Here is a 16,071-nt window from a genome sequence, read left to right on the forward strand (position 1 = left end):
TTGAGGGGGAGATGGGGAAGGAACAGGGGAGTGAGTGAGTCTTACTCTCATCAGAACTGGTTCAAAGAGGGAATAACATACACACTCAATTGGGTATAGTAATATATCTTGCCCCTGCAGGAAAGTGGGAGGGGTGGGGGATAAGGAGGAAGAGATGAAGGAAGGGAGGACATATTGGGGGAGGAGACAGTAAAAAGCAAAACACTTTTGATGAAAGAAAATAGAAAATAGAGTAAATATCAAGGGGTTGAATAGGATGGAGGGTAATACAGTTGTTATAGTAATTGTGAAAGAAATGATAAGCAGCATACTATCAGAAAGAAGTATGAAAAATGCAAACCCTCAACAGAGAAAGAACTGATGGTATCTAAATACAGATTGAAATATAATTTTATTTGTTAGTTCCTCTTTCTAAAGTTATTTTGACTGTTTTCTTTTACAATCTGGCTAATGTAAAGATGTTTTTCATGATTGCACATGTATGACTTATATTGAATTTCTTAATTTCTTGATTTCTTTCCTTTTTTTTCTTTGGTGAGGTAATTGGGGTTAAGTGACTTGCCCAGGGTCACACAGCTAGTAAGTGTCAAGTGTCTGAGGCCGGATTTGAACTCAGGTCCTCCTGCCTCCAGGGCTGGTGCTCTATTCACTGTGCCACACAGCTGCCCCTAAACTTCTTGATTTCTTAGGGAGGGCTGAGGAGGGAGGCAGGAAGAAAATTTGAAACACAAAATTTTAAAAAATCAATGTGAAATATCTTTGGTGTTTTTTACATGTAACTTGGGGGAAATTCTATGTAAATATCAATTTTTAAAAAAAGATTTAAAAAGTCAGACTGCCTTGGAAGAGCTAAAAACTTATAAGTTCCTAGAAGTCTAGAAGTATCTTTTAAAATAGCTACACAAAACCCTCGAAGCTGGGATAGTGTTCCCTCCACCCTGGAAGCAGAGTCTTATTTTAACAAAGAGTTAAAGTCAAGAAATAGGGTGGGGAAATGAGCAGACAGCAGAAACTATTCTGACCTTAGAAAATTAATATGGTAACAAGAGAGTTCAAAATTCACCTTGAGAAGAATATAACAAAGTAAAAGCCCCTATATCCAAATCTTTCAAGAAAAATATGAATTGGTCTCAGGCCATACAAGTGCACAAAAAGGACTTTGAAAAAAAAAGTAACAAAGGTAGAGGAAAAAATAAGAAAAGAATTGAGAATAATGTGAGAAAATAATGAAAAAAGTCAACAGCTTGGTAAAAGAGACACAAAAATTACTAAAGAAAACAACACCTTAAAAAATAGACTAGGCCAAATGGTAAAAGAGGTACAAAAAGCCACTGAGGCAATGATGCCTTGAAAAGCTGACGTGGCCAGATCAAAAAGGAGGTACAATATCTCACTGAAGATGAAAAATCTCCTTAAAAATTAGTATTGAGCAAATGGAAGTTAATAACTTTATGAGAAATCAAGAAACAATAAAACAAAACCAAAAGAATGAAAAAAATAAAACAAAACAAAACAGAAGGCAATTGTGAATTATTTCATCGGAAAAACAACTGACTTGGAAAATAGATCCAGCAGAGATCATTTGAAAATTATTGGACTAAATGAAAGCCATGATCAAAAAAAAAAAAAAGCTTAGACATCATTTTCTAAGAACTTGCCAAGGAAAATTGCCCTGATAACCCAGAATAAAAGGGTAATTTAGAAATTGAAAGAATCCACCAATCACCTCCTGAACATGATCCCAAAATGAAAACTCCAAGGAATATTATAGCCACATTCTAGAGCTCCCAGGTCAAGGAGAAAATATTGAAAGTAGCCTGAAAGAAACAATTAAAGTATTGTGTAGTCATAATCAGGATAACACAAGATTTAGCAGCTTCTACAATAAAGGATTGGAGGATTTGGAAGATGATTCTCTGGAGGGCAAAGGAACTGGGATTACAACTAAGTATCACCTACCCATTAGAACTAAATATAATTGTTCAGGGGAAAAATTAAAAATTTAATGAAAGAGAGGACTTTCAGGCACTCTTGATGAAAAGATCTGAGCTGAATAGAAAATTTGACTTTCAAATACAAGACTCAAGAGAAGCATGAAAAGGTAAACAGGAAAAAGAAATCATAAGGGATATTAAAAGGATAAACTCTTTACATTCCTACATGGAACGATCATACTTGCAACTCATAAAAACATTCTCAATATTAGGGTAGTTGGATGTAGATAGACGACACAGGTGTGAGTTGAATCTGAAGGGATGATATCTTTAAAAAATAATGGGGTGGGGGCAGCTAGGTGGCACAGTGGATAAAGCATCGGCCTTGGATTCAGGAGTACCTGCGTTCAAATCCGGCCTCAGACACTTGACACTTACTAGCTGTGTGACCCTGGGCAAGTCACTTAACCCTCATTGCCCCACAAAAAAAAAATGGGGTGGAAGGGGTGGAATGCACTGGGAGAAAGGTAAAGGGAGAGGTAGAATGAGGTAAATTTCACATAAAAGAAGCAAGGAAAAGTTTATACAGTGGAGAGGAAGATGGGGTAGTGAAGGATACTGAATGAATCTTATTCTCATCAGAATTGGTTCAAAGATAGAATAGCATACACACTCAATTGAGTATAAAAATCTATGTTACCCTGCAAGAAAGTAGGAGAAGGGGATAAGGGGTGTGGGGGTTGATAAAAGTATGAACATATTGGGGGAGGGTCAAGTCAGAAGCAAAACTCTTTTGAGGAGGGACAGTGTGAAAGGAAATTCATAATAGAATAAATGCATAGGGAGGGAATAGGATGGAGGGAAATAGTAGTAATTACTGTAAAAATGTTTGAAGCAAATTCATCTGATAAAAGCTTCATTTTTTGTTCAAAAATATTTCAATAACTCTATAAAAATAAATGAATACATACGTACAATGCTTTATGGTTTACAAACACTTTGCTCACAATAAACATGTGATCTAGGTTGTGAAAGTTATATGATTTCTACAAGAAATGGTGTGACTAGTGCTTGGCCACATAGCTATTGGGTGACAGCATCAGAACTTGTTTTCAAACTCCAAAGGTCTTTCTCTCTGTGGACACACTACATTTCTTTATACATATGTTAACATACACATCTATACATATACACACACATATACATTCACATGTGCACACATACGTATACATATACATCACATATATAATGTATATATTCATTCTTAACTGAAGAAACAGCCCAAAATGAGCACACTTAGAGTGTCAAAATAAGATTGTACATAAAACCATGAGTTTGTTTTATAAGGTTTGCTTTTGGATACACGCATAAAATATATGTATGTATATGCTTTGCATTACCATTTCTTCCAGTCTCCTCCATCTCAAAAATATAGACAACCTTATTAATGAATAACTGTAGTCAAGTAAAATAAATCCACATAGTGCGCATGTCCAAACATGAATGTCTCCTTTAGTGCCTTCCACCCCTCATCTCTATTTGACAAGTTGAGTAACATACTTCATAAAGATCCACTGGGGACATGGTTGGTTATTGCTTTGATTGTAGTTCAAGTCTTTCTAAACTATTTTATTTTTTTACAATATTGTTAGTATGTATACATATTGTTTTCCTGATTCTGCTCATTTCACTCTCCATCAATTATGACTCCCTTGGATTCTTTGAAATCATTCCATTTGCTATTTCTTATTACACAAAAATATTCCATTACATTCATATGCAAATAATTTTTCAAGCATTCCTAAATTGAAAAGAATGCAAAGCCTGTGTTCCTTATAAGTCATAGTACTTTTATACTCCTCTTTTTTCCATTTGATCCATGTCATAGATGCAAGTCATTATGGTATATGAATTTGGGCCTGTTGTCCCGTCTCTGAAAAAGAGATAAAGATATAGTTTGCATGTGTTTGTGTCTGTATATCAACTCTCTTAGATCCCACTTATTTTTTGATCTACAAAACATTTTGAGAACTTGGAATAACAAAAGGCTAATCTTCTCATAGAAATGTTTAATGGAAGAGTTTATATTTCTATTGACCAAAAAATAAATCAACCAGAAGAAAAATGGAAACCTGCAGTTTTCCAAATTTTCTAGGAAAGCCAAAGATTGAGAAGTTTTTTAGGTAATAAAAGGATAATAAATATAGAGCTAGAAGGGATCTTAGAGATCAACTAGCCAAACCTTTTTACCTTACAGACAAGGAAATTGAGATTACTAGAGGCACAAGTCATAAGCATCATAAATGACAAAGTCAGGATTTAAACACTAGTCCTCTTATTCCAAAGACAATATCTGTATCACTGTATCATATTGTTTTCCTAACATATTTTTTTTATGGCAATGAAGGTTAAGTGACTTGCCCAGATCACACAGCTTGTAAGTATCAAATCTCTGAGATCAAATTTGAACTCAAGTCTTCCAGAATCCAGGGCCAGTGCTTTATCCACTGTGTCACCTAGCTACCCCCTTGTCCTATCACATCTTGATAGTCCAACATTCTGATGAAATAAACATGTCATAATTGTCTATAAATATCCTCCACTAATATCCCCAGTTTATGAAGTGTAACTCTCATTAAGAAATATTTATGTAAGAAAATAAGAAAAAATGTTGTTGTTGTTGTTTTTAAACATGAGTGATGGAAACATAATTACATCCAGAAGTAAAGAGAATCTCGGAACCCCACAGATTCAAGGCTGAACAAAATGATATAGTATAATCATCATTACCTGCTTTGTAGATAATTGAGCTGAATCTGTAGATTATCATTCATTTCTATCTGTTCATCCAGAGATCGCTGGAGTTTATGAATCTGATTTATTGCGTTGTCGAGCTAAAACCAAAGGTGGAATATGTTTGATTTAATGTGATCCCAAAAAGTGAATCCTACCCCCCAAAAGGTAAATTTCACTTTAAAATGAGAAAAACCTGGTGATTTAATGTTTCTTATGTTAACTGTGAAAGGTTGAAGATTATTCAGTATCTGGGGTATGCTTGAAATTAGTTTTTTTTCTATCATTTTAACATTACTTAAAACAAAGCTGAGCACTTTAAAAATTTGTTTTCAATATAACATTGTCAGACTGCCTATGTTACAAATAATTCTTAAGATAAAATAAGTAATAATATTATAGAGCTTAAGAATATTAGTGATCACCTCATCTAATCTCCTTTTATGAAAAAAAACACTGAGACTTAGGTGAGTAAATTCATAAATTAAAGGCATGGGAACCTTAGTTCACAGAGCTTTTTGGTAATCAATCAAGGGATGGAATCTTGCTCTCTAACTGAAACTGTTTTTAATATTGAAAATCAAGGAATTATTAGAATGATATAGTGTAAGAACTCTGGATTTTGAGTCAGAACACCTATGTCCTAATTGTGTCCTAGCCTCTTAATATCTATGTGACTCTGTACATGTTATTTAGTCTGTTAGAAACTCAGGTTCTTCATCTATAAAAATGAGAGTTATGGATAAAATTACTTATTTGATTCATTACAGTTCTAAATCTATAATACCACTAACATTATTAATGATAGCTAATATTTACATTATGCTGAGAAGGCTGCAAAATACTTTATAAATAGAATCTCATTCCATACTTTTAATAACCTCTAAGATAGGTGTTATTGTTATCCTCTTTTTACAGATGGGAAAAATGAAACAAAGGTTTTGACTTGCTCACCTAATGTTGCACAATGAGTAAGTGTCTGGTCAAATTTGAACTCAGATCTTACTGATTTCATTTGCAGTACTCTGGTTACTGTGTCACCCAGTTCTTAAAGATAACATATTTAGTAGTTCTGGGTGTGTGTGTGTGTGTGTGTGTGTGTGTGTGTGTGTGTGTGTGTGTGATTGAAGGCCTACAGATAGATAAATCCTACCTTATGATCTTTCTTTTTAATTGACTTGCATATAACCACGTGATTATAGATATAAAGACGGAAGGGACCTCAAAGTTCATCTAGTCTGACCCTCTCATTTTACAAATATGAAAACTGGGATCTTTGGAGATTAAATAGGTTTTCAAAACATATAGAGAAATTTAGAAGTTACAAGTTTACAATTCATAAGAAGAAATTTAGAAAGATGTCATCCAATCAGAGTGGTCATATTCTTCATCTTCCTGCCCTTCCATGCCTTCTGTGAGAAGTAATTATTAATAATAAATATCTTGGGGGATCCAGTGACCTCCCTTTAATTCCTTTTTGTTGTTGTTCGTTTTGTTTTTTGTGGGGCAATGGGGGTTAAGTGACTTGCCCAAGGTCACACAGCTAGTAGGTGTCGAGTGTCTGAGGCCGGATTTGAATTTAGGTCCTCCTGAATCTAGGGCCTGTGCTTTATCCAGTGCACCACCTAGCTGCCCCTCTCCCTTAAATTCTAAGTCCTTTCTCCACCCCCTTCCCACCTCCACTCCAAAATGTTGGGTTCTCCTTGAGAGATTCCATCAAATCTCTCTATATTAGGCAAAAGCCAAGACAAGCTCACAAAGGGAGCCTTGAGTGAGGACAGACTTATTTGTCTAGATAAGCTGAAGGATGTTACTGATGAGATTTGGCCTTCCTGAACCAGTTCTAGGTGGGAACTATTGTGCAGCTATCAACTTGGGTGATTAAATTACCCAGGTACTATTTCTTTGATATTTTTAATCATCATACTTCCCATCATATGAATTTTTCATCTATATTTTCCAATAAATATTACATACAAAATTTATCCAAAATACTGGAACCTTACCTCCAGATTGTTAAATAGTATTAATTACATACACATTCACACACACACACACACACATATATACATATACATATATCTTAATTACTCATAATCTATAACTCCTTCCACTTTTCCATACTAATTCCACTAATTTTCTTCTAGTGTTTATAGTTACTTATAATTTTGAACCTTCTGAGATAATGACATTACTTAATTTACAGACAAATAATTTCACTAGGAGGGTTTAGGTACTTGCAGGAGGTGGCTCTTTATATAGAAGTTAAAGGAAACAAGGAGTAAAGATAAAGAGAGGAGAGAGTGTGAAGTATGGGTGTCATTTGTGAAGAACAGAAAGAAGGCCAGTGTCACTTGTGGCAGAATACATGGAGGGTCTAAGGTATAAAAAAATAGAAAGATAGAAAGGGGCCATATTATGAATTTTGAAAACTAAAGAGAGGATTTTTTATCTTTGATCCTAGAAGTAATATGGAGCCATTGCAGCCTAATAAATCTGTTGTATGGGTGTCATGTTACTAATAAAAAGAGATGGGTGAATGAAAACAACTCTGGGGATTTACCTAAAATCCTCCTATACGCAAAGATTTTTAAAACATATATATAATTATGGGAGGATAGGCACATTAACATGCTATTGTTGGAACTATAAGTTTGGTTCAAGAATCCTTAAAGGCAATCATAAACTATGATTAGTGTCTTCCTGTGACTCAGAGACATTACTGCTAGGCTTATGAAAAATTAAAGTATTTATATATTAAATCATTATATATACACATATGTACACACATATATATGAATTATTAAAGATTACACACATGTGCCACTATAGACTATATAAGTATACACATATGTATACATATAGATCTATATCTATATCTATATCCTTATTTGAAGTATGAAGAAGCCAAAAGCTAAGGCAATGGGTACTCATTAATTAAAGAATGGCTAAGTTATATGGTTGTTGTTTTTTCTTTTTCTTACTTAGTAGTATTTTATTTTTCCAATTGCATGTAAAGATAATGTTCAACATTCCTTTTTTGTAAGATTTAGAGTTCCAAATATTTTTCCTTCCCCACTTTTCCTTTCCCCTTCCCAAGACAGCAAGCAATCTGATATAGCTTGTATATGAACAATCATGTTAAACTTATTTCCATATTATTCATGTTGTGAAAGAAGAATAAAGACAAAAGGGAAAGAAACAACAATAAAAGGGAAAGTAGTATGCCTCAATCTGCATTCAGACTCCATAGTTCTTTCTCTGGATGTGGATAGCGTTTTCCATCATGAGTCTTTTGAAATTGTCTTGGACCATTGTATTGCTGAAAAGAACTAAATCTATCATAGTTGATCCTAGCATAATGTGGGTGTTACTATGTGTAATATTCTCCTGATTCTGTTCACTTCACTCAGTATCAGTTCATATGTCTTTCCATTTTTTTAAATTTATTTTTAATGAAATTTGCCTGTTTATCATTTCTTATGGCACAAAATTATTCCATTACATTCATATATCACAACTTGTTCAACCATTCCCAAGTTGATGATCATCCCCTCAACTTCCAATTCTTTATCATTACAAAAGGAGCTGCTATAAATATTTTTGTACATGTGGATCCTTTTCTCTCTCTTTTCTTTTCATCTCCTTAGTATACAAATTTAGTAATGGTATTGCTGGATCAAAAGGTATGAACAATTTTATTATCTTTTGGGCATAGTTCCAAATTGCTTCCCAGAATGCAGTTCACAATTCAATCAACAATGCCTACTTTTCCAATTTTCCCACAACTTCTCAAACATTTATCATTTTCCTTTTCTGTCATATTAACCAATATGATAGGGCTGAGGTGTTACCTCAAAGTTGTTTTAATTTGCATTTCTCTAATCAATAGTGACTTAAAAAATTTTATATGGCAATAGATAGCTTTGATTTCTTTATCTAAAAACTGCCTGATCATATTTTTTGAGCACTTATCAATTGGGTAATGACTTGTATTCTTACAAATTTGACTCCATTCTCCATATATTTGAGAAGTGTAGCCTTTACCAGAAACATTGACTGCAAAATTTCTTTCTCAGCTTTCCAATTCCCTTGTAACCTTGGTTGTACTGCTTCAGTTTATTCCAAAGCTTGTTAATTTAGTGTAATCAAAATGATCCATTTTGCATTTCATAATATTCACTATCTTTTCTTTAGTCATAAATTCTTCCCCTCTCCATAGATCTAAAAGGAAAACTATTCCATTCTCTCCTAATTTGCCTATGGCATTGCCCTTTACATCTAAATCATGTACCTATTTTGACCTTATTTTGGTTTACAGTAAAAGATGTTTGGCTATGCTGAGTTTGTACCATACTATTTTCCATTTTTCCCAGCATTTTTTTTGTCAAATAGTGAGTTTTTATCCCAGAAGATGGATTCTTTGGGTTTATCAAACAGATTACTATAGTTATTTACCACTCTTTCTTGTGTGCCTAACCTGTTTCACTCTATTTCTCAGCCAGTACCAAAAAATATTGATGATTGTAGCTTTATAATATAATTTTAGATCTGGTGTGACTAGGCCACGTTCCTTTGCATTTTTTTCATTAATAATTTCCTTGCTATCCTTGACATTTTCTACTCCCAGATGAATTTTAAAATTATTTTTTCTAGCTCTATAAAATAATTTTGGTAGTTTTTTATGGCACTGAACATGTAAGTTAAATTAATGAGAATTGTTATTTTCATTATATTAGCTTGGCCTACCCCTGAGCATTTGATATTTTTTCCAATTGTTTACATCTGATTTTATTTGTATAAAAAGTATTTTGTAATTGTGTTCATTTGGTTCCTGGATTTGTCTTAGAAGATAGACTCCTAAATATTTTATATTGTCCTCAGTTATTTTTAATGGAATTTGTCTTTCTGTATTTTGCTACTGGGCTTTGCTGGAAATGTATAGAAATACTGATTTTTTTTAAATTTATATTATATTCTGCAACTTTGCTAGAGTTGTTAATCATTTCAAATAATTTTTTTAGTTGATTCTCTAGGAATCTCTGTATATACCATCATAAAATCTGCAAAAAGTGTTCATTTCGTTTCCTCATTGCCTATTCTAATTCCTTCATTTTTTTCTTCTCTTATTACTAAAGCTAACATTTGAGTACAATATTGAATAATAGTGGTGATAATGGACATCCTCATTTTGCCCCTGATCTTATTGGGAAAGCTTCTAGCTTATCCCTATTACATCTGATATTTGTTGCTGGTTTTACATGGATACTGTTTATCATTTTAAGGAAAGCTCCATTTTTTCCTATATTCTCAAATATTTTTAATAGGAATTTAATAGGAATATATTTTTTCAAAAGTTTTCTCTGAATCGGGTGAGATCATCATATAATTTCTGGTAGTTTTGCTATTGATGTGGTCAATTATACTGATAGTTTTCCTAATATTGAAGCAGTCCTGCATTCCTGATATAAATCCCACGTAGTATATTATCCTGTTGATAAATTGATATGATCTTTTTTAATGTTTTATTTAGAATTTTTGTATCAATAGTCATTAGGGTAATTGGTCTATAATTTTCTTTCTCTGGTTTGATTCTTCCTGGTTTAGGTGTCAGCACCATATATTTTTCATAAAAGGAATTTGGTAGGACACCTTCTTCACCTATTTTCCCAAATAGTTTATAGAGTATTGGAATTAATTGCTCTTTAAATGTTTGGTAGAATTCATTTATAAATCTGCCCCTGGACAGTTTGTTTTTATGGAGTTCATTGATTGTTTTTTCAATTTCTTTTTCTAAAATGGGCTTATTTAAGTATTTTATTTTGTCTTCTGTTAACCTGGGCAGTTTATATTTTTGTAAATATTCATATATTTCCTTTAGATTATCAATTTTATTGACAGAGTTGGGCAAGATAGCTACTAATTTGATGGTTAGGCAAATCCATATCCACATTAATAACATTTTAAGCATATCTTTCCATTGTCTCAACCCTTCTTTATAAAATGAGAAAAATAAAGCACAGAGAGAGTGATTTGTTTTCCCAAAATCATAAAAGTAAGAGTCAGAGGGGGCACCTAGGTGGTTCAGTCAATAAAGCACCAGCCCTGGATTCAGGAGAACCTGAGTTCAAATCCAGACCCAGACACATAACACTTACTAGCTGTGTGACTCTGGCAAGTCACTTAATCCTCATTTCCCTGCCCAAAACAAAACAAAAAAACCCACATCTATATTTCCCTGATCCTGGGTGGGGGAAAACCCTCCCATATTTCTCATAAAAGAGTCAGAGGTGGGCTTGAAACCCTGGAAATTATAATGATTATGCTTTCCCAATTAAGAGATATGAGTAAATAATCTTTTCCTTCCTTATAAGGAGGATGAGAGTGGATTTTAATGTTTACATTAATTTTACTGAACTATTTTTTGAAAACTATAGAAACTATAGAAAAATATAAGTAAGACATAATAACATATAAAGTTAAGTAAGAAGAAATAGGGTAATTAAATACACAAATACTGAAACAATGTAAATGGAAAGAACAACAAAAGAAACTAAACACTGTAATTGCAATTGTCCAATTCTGCTCTGAAGAAGGGATATGAGAGTGTGAAACTCCTTCCATTCTTTTCACAGGTGAAATTCTATGCATGTGGAATACTGAAAATGCAGTTTGACTTGATTAATTTTTTCATTCTTTTTATTTTTAGTTGCAAGGGATGGTTCTTTTTGGAGAGAGGATAAGTGATATTTTCTGAAATGTAGGAGCTACAAAAATAAATGATAGCTATCCATATCATCACCATCAGGTATAATTTTCAAGTTTTCTGCAAGGATTTGTAAACATTTTTCCCCCTTTTGACTCTCCAGTCATGTATTGGGACATCATTACAGACAGTCTGGAAAGAGAAAAAAAATCAAAATGTAGACAGAATGTGACAATTGGAGCTCAAAACTCACTTTGAGCTTTCACTGGTGCAGCATCTGGGCCATTCTGATGCCCAGAGGCTATTTGGTCCTGTATCTTCACCGAGATCAAAAGCAGATGTAGACCACGCATTTTCATGGATGAAAACATTCACATGGATAAGAGTGACAGAATGTGAGGGGAATTTAAGTTGTTATCAATGATTTATAATAATTCTAATTCTTATATTCATTAAGAGTGCCCTACATTATAAAATGCATTTTAACCTTCATAAATAAAAATAAAATATTTATGGACTGAATGAATGATGTTTTGTCCTATATTTAAGAAGGTAAAATGGCATCTATTCATCTATTAGTTTTAAAGGCAATAATGCTGTTATTTCAACATTGCATGGCATTCATGTTTATCCCTCTCATTTCAGCTTCTGAACAGAAGAGTGCCCAAATACAATACCTGGGGAACTGACTAATAGCCTTTACTCCCCTGTTTCATCTTTGCTCAATTAACACACAACAGATGTCTGCTTTCACAATTAGACAGGGAGGGACCTAAGCAAGATGTTTCTTAGTCAGAGCACTGGGCTGCGAATTCTTTGCCTCTGGATACCTGGATAAATCCCAACACCAAAGCATTCTTGCAAAGAATATAAGATCTGTCTTTGATTCAAGTTTCAAGCTTTTAGAACCTACAATGTTAGTCACCAATTCATTTGTAATACAGGTAAGTCAGAATAAATTTTACCATTTTTTGTGTCCTAGCCAGATATCTTTAAAAATCCATTTGTAACAATTCCAGTTACTTAATGCCTACATTTAGCTTAATCAAAATTCAATAATTTCCCCTAGAATGTAAATATCTGAACAAAGGTTCTTAATTTAAAATGGTCTGACTAATGCTTTTCCTCAAAGAAGATATTACCTCTTTCACACATACACACACACATACACACACACACGCACATTATATATATATATATATATATATATATATATATATATATATATATACATACACATATATATGGAAAGAAAGAGAGAGAGAGGTTATAGTGGTTATAGTCTATTTGTATGGACTTAAATTTAAATATCCACACAAATGTTCAAAGTTTAAGCAAATATAAAGAGGAAGCAAAAGTTTTAATTGCAGGCAAGAAATTTTGATTTATAAGCATAACTGAAAATGAGTTTGATACATTCTATGTATATTAACATGCTTTAATCAAAAGAAATAAAAATAGGTAAAAGGTGATAGATGATTGAGGTAGCATTAAAAATATCTAGGAATCAGAGTTGGAAGAGATAGTGGATAGTATTTGGGGGATGATTAAGGGCAGGAAGTAGAAATGGTTTTGTCACTGATCCATGCTACAGGACAGTGGTACTGAAAGAAGAAATAGATGAAGAGTTTTGGGAAGGAATCATAACCCTGATGCAGAGGCATGATATAATAATAATGAAGGACTTCAATTATTCAAACATCAGCTGATGTTCTCTCTTCCAAAAGCTAAGGAGAAAATACCTTCTTGATTAACCTGTGTGTGAACTATAACATTCAAAACAAAGAAGAATTTGTTTCATATCTAATTCTCACTAAAAAGAGAAACTGTTTTTTTTTGGTGACAATGTTGCTAAAATGTTGGTGAAATTTTGGAAAAATGTGGTGAAAATATTGGTAAACTTGGAGTAACTCGCATCAGTAATCCATTGAAATATACATACTTTCATATTTGTGATGATACTGTTGCTTGCCATATCTAGTGCATTCTTTTTTTCTCAAGACAATCAGTGATATAAAGGTCTTAGGTTTCTGTGTAGATTATGAAAGTTTAGGCTCTCTCATTCTTTATCCAAAATAGATTTCTTCCCATATTCATCTACTTCTACATTTTCTTAGAAATAACAAAGAAAATTTTTTTTAATTGTTGCTGTTATTTTGTTTCTTTATGTGTGCAGAGAAACATCCAAAATTGTTGGTGTATGGTATTTTGGTGAGAGAACTCCTCTGATAATGCAGATGAGCAACTCTTCTGCAGTTTAAATTCTCGGGGAATTTGAATGCTTTGTGCAGTCATACAATCAGTATGTTTCATAGACAATGTTGAACTTGGGTCTTCCTGACTGAAGAATGATCTCTATTCTATACTCTTCTTTTCATATGAAAACACATAGTATTTTTTTAAAATTAATAAAGTATTTTATTTTTTTTTCCATTACATGTAAAGATAGTTCTCAACTTTTGTTTATACAAGCTTTCCAATTTCAGATTTTTCTCCTTCCCTCCTCTCCCTCCCGCCTCCCCTAGACAGCAGGTAATCTACATAGTGTTTTAATTTAGATTGTTTTATGAAATTCTGTATAAGTCCTCTACCAATGTTCTCAATGGAATCTTGTATTAAGTATGATATTCTGGAATGATCTTGAACACCTATGATTTTCGTTTTACCTGCAATTTATTAGCTTCTTAGAAGGAGATGGGGGAAATGTTAGAAAAGAAAATGTAAAAGAAAGATAAAGAAAGGGGAAGTTAAAAAAAAGAAAAAGGAGAGGAAAAGGTGATGGAGAGATAATGAAGAATCAATAATAATAAATCTGGATATTGCTCAACGTAACTTTCCCTTCAGTACAGGGTACTGGTCAAAGTAGATGGAATAATAAGAAGGGGAAAAGCAAAGCAAAACAAAACCTTCTCTCTTCAAATGCACTTTCTACTTTAAAACTTGACTTATACAAGTCATTCATTTGCCTAGTATTTACTGAGTGGCTACTATGTGTTAAACACTGTGTTAGGCTTCCTACTTTAGTCCTGAACTGTCTGGGTAAACCCGGAGAATTGTTTTTAGGAGAGTTAAAAGATAACCTGAAAGACGTTCCCAAAATGAACTGTATCTTTCTTATTACATTATTCAGAAGTGAGACTTGAAACGTAACAATTTTTTTGAGTTGTGCTTTTTGTGCCTATGTGTCAAATCCAATAAATTATTTAATTTCTCTAAAGTAGTTTTTAAGAATTCTATATTTTTGATAGTTCTAGGCTTATGGCTGTATGATTATGGAGAATTTTCCACTAAAGGACTTTAGAATTATCTTCCCCCAGAAATTATCCATGAAACTTACTTAAAATAATTTCTGAATGGAAATGTCTGATCTCAGTATTCATGGCAACAACTATACTGCTGGATACAATTTTACAATGTGAGAACAAAGAATCTGACACCTTAGTTAAAGAACTTAACAACACAGTCAAGAATATTTAAAATTGAATTTTAAAATATTTTCCCTTAAAAATGAGCTTGTAGATTTTAAACCTTCCTGTGTCATACATAGAATAATCATTTAGTTAAAAGAGTTGTTAATATTGAAAACATATCCAAAATTTTTATATGGATATGGTATTTGAACAAGATCAATTTGATAATTACCTTCCCCAAATAAATAGAATATAACTAAAATACTTTTCTTTTAATTGAATTATTTGATATCAACATACAATGGAAAGAGTGATGGATTTGGAGATAAAGGATCTGGATTCAGTTTTTCAATTATCTTTAGGAAACATCTTAACCTGTTTGGGCCTTAGTTCCCTCATTAGATGGCATTGAAGGTCCCTTCTAATTTTAAATATATGGTGTTTTTATCACTTTCAGTAACCCAGAATTTATATTATTATACAAACTTAAGAAGGTTTATTAATATTGTGATGTTAAAGACAAAAAAGACTGATAATTAAAATAACTATCTTAAAACAGAATTACAATTTTGTTAATGTTAAAACTGTTTTTAAGAAGCTTTTCTTTACCTTTATAAAATGCAGATTGTAAGTTTTCAAGAATTTTTCTTTTTTTTCTGCTTAGAAAGCTTAACTTCTAAAGTACTTCTCCTCTCCACTAATTCCAACTTGCCCCAAATTCTCTTACCCCATCAATTTTTAAAGCAAGTTTACTAAGGTTCCTTCTCCTACTTTCTGGAAAATGAAAGGAAGAGAACAAACACTTATTAAGAGCCTAAAATGTTTCAGGCATCATTGTGCTTTACAAACATTATTTCCTTTGCTACTCAGCCTGAAAGTTTCATGATATTATCTCTATTTGAAACTGAAGTAACTGAGGCACTCAGAGGCTAAGTGATCTTCCTAGGCTCACCTAGCTAGGAAATATCTGATTCTGGATTTGAGTTCAGGTATTCCTGACTCTAGGCCCCATCTAATACACCATCTAGCTGTCTCTCAATGAAGGCACAAAAAGACCCTGAAATATTGTGTTAGTCAAACACTTAAAATATTCAAAATATTGCAAATTGGTTTTCCCTTTTAAGCAAGCCCACTTTACTCCTTATAAAGTAAAACTGATGATAAGGAGATAACAGAATTTCTCACTTGGATATAAGTTTACACACACACACACACACACACATATTAC

General features: G+C 32.8%; 1 protein-coding gene across 1 annotated transcript in view; it reads right to left on the reverse strand.

Annotated features, from left to right (window-relative positions):
• The window catches only part of CCDC102B (coiled-coil domain containing 102B), a 693,652-nt gene that overhangs the window by 247,673 nt on the left and 429,908 nt on the right, over nt 1-16,071 (reverse strand). Inside the window, exon 7 of the mRNA XM_043976186.1 lies at nt 4,725-4,828. Within this exon, the coding sequence (XP_043832121.1) occupies nt 4,725-4,828 (104 nt within the window). The remainder of the gene's footprint in view (nt 1-4,724; nt 4,829-16,071) is intronic.

The sequence above is a fragment of the Dromiciops gliroides genome, chromosome 1 (assembly GCF_019393635.1).
Source record: "Dromiciops gliroides isolate mDroGli1 chromosome 1, mDroGli1.pri, whole genome shotgun sequence".
In the NCBI taxonomy this organism is placed as follows: Eukaryota; Metazoa; Chordata; class Mammalia; order Microbiotheria; family Microbiotheriidae; genus Dromiciops; species Dromiciops gliroides.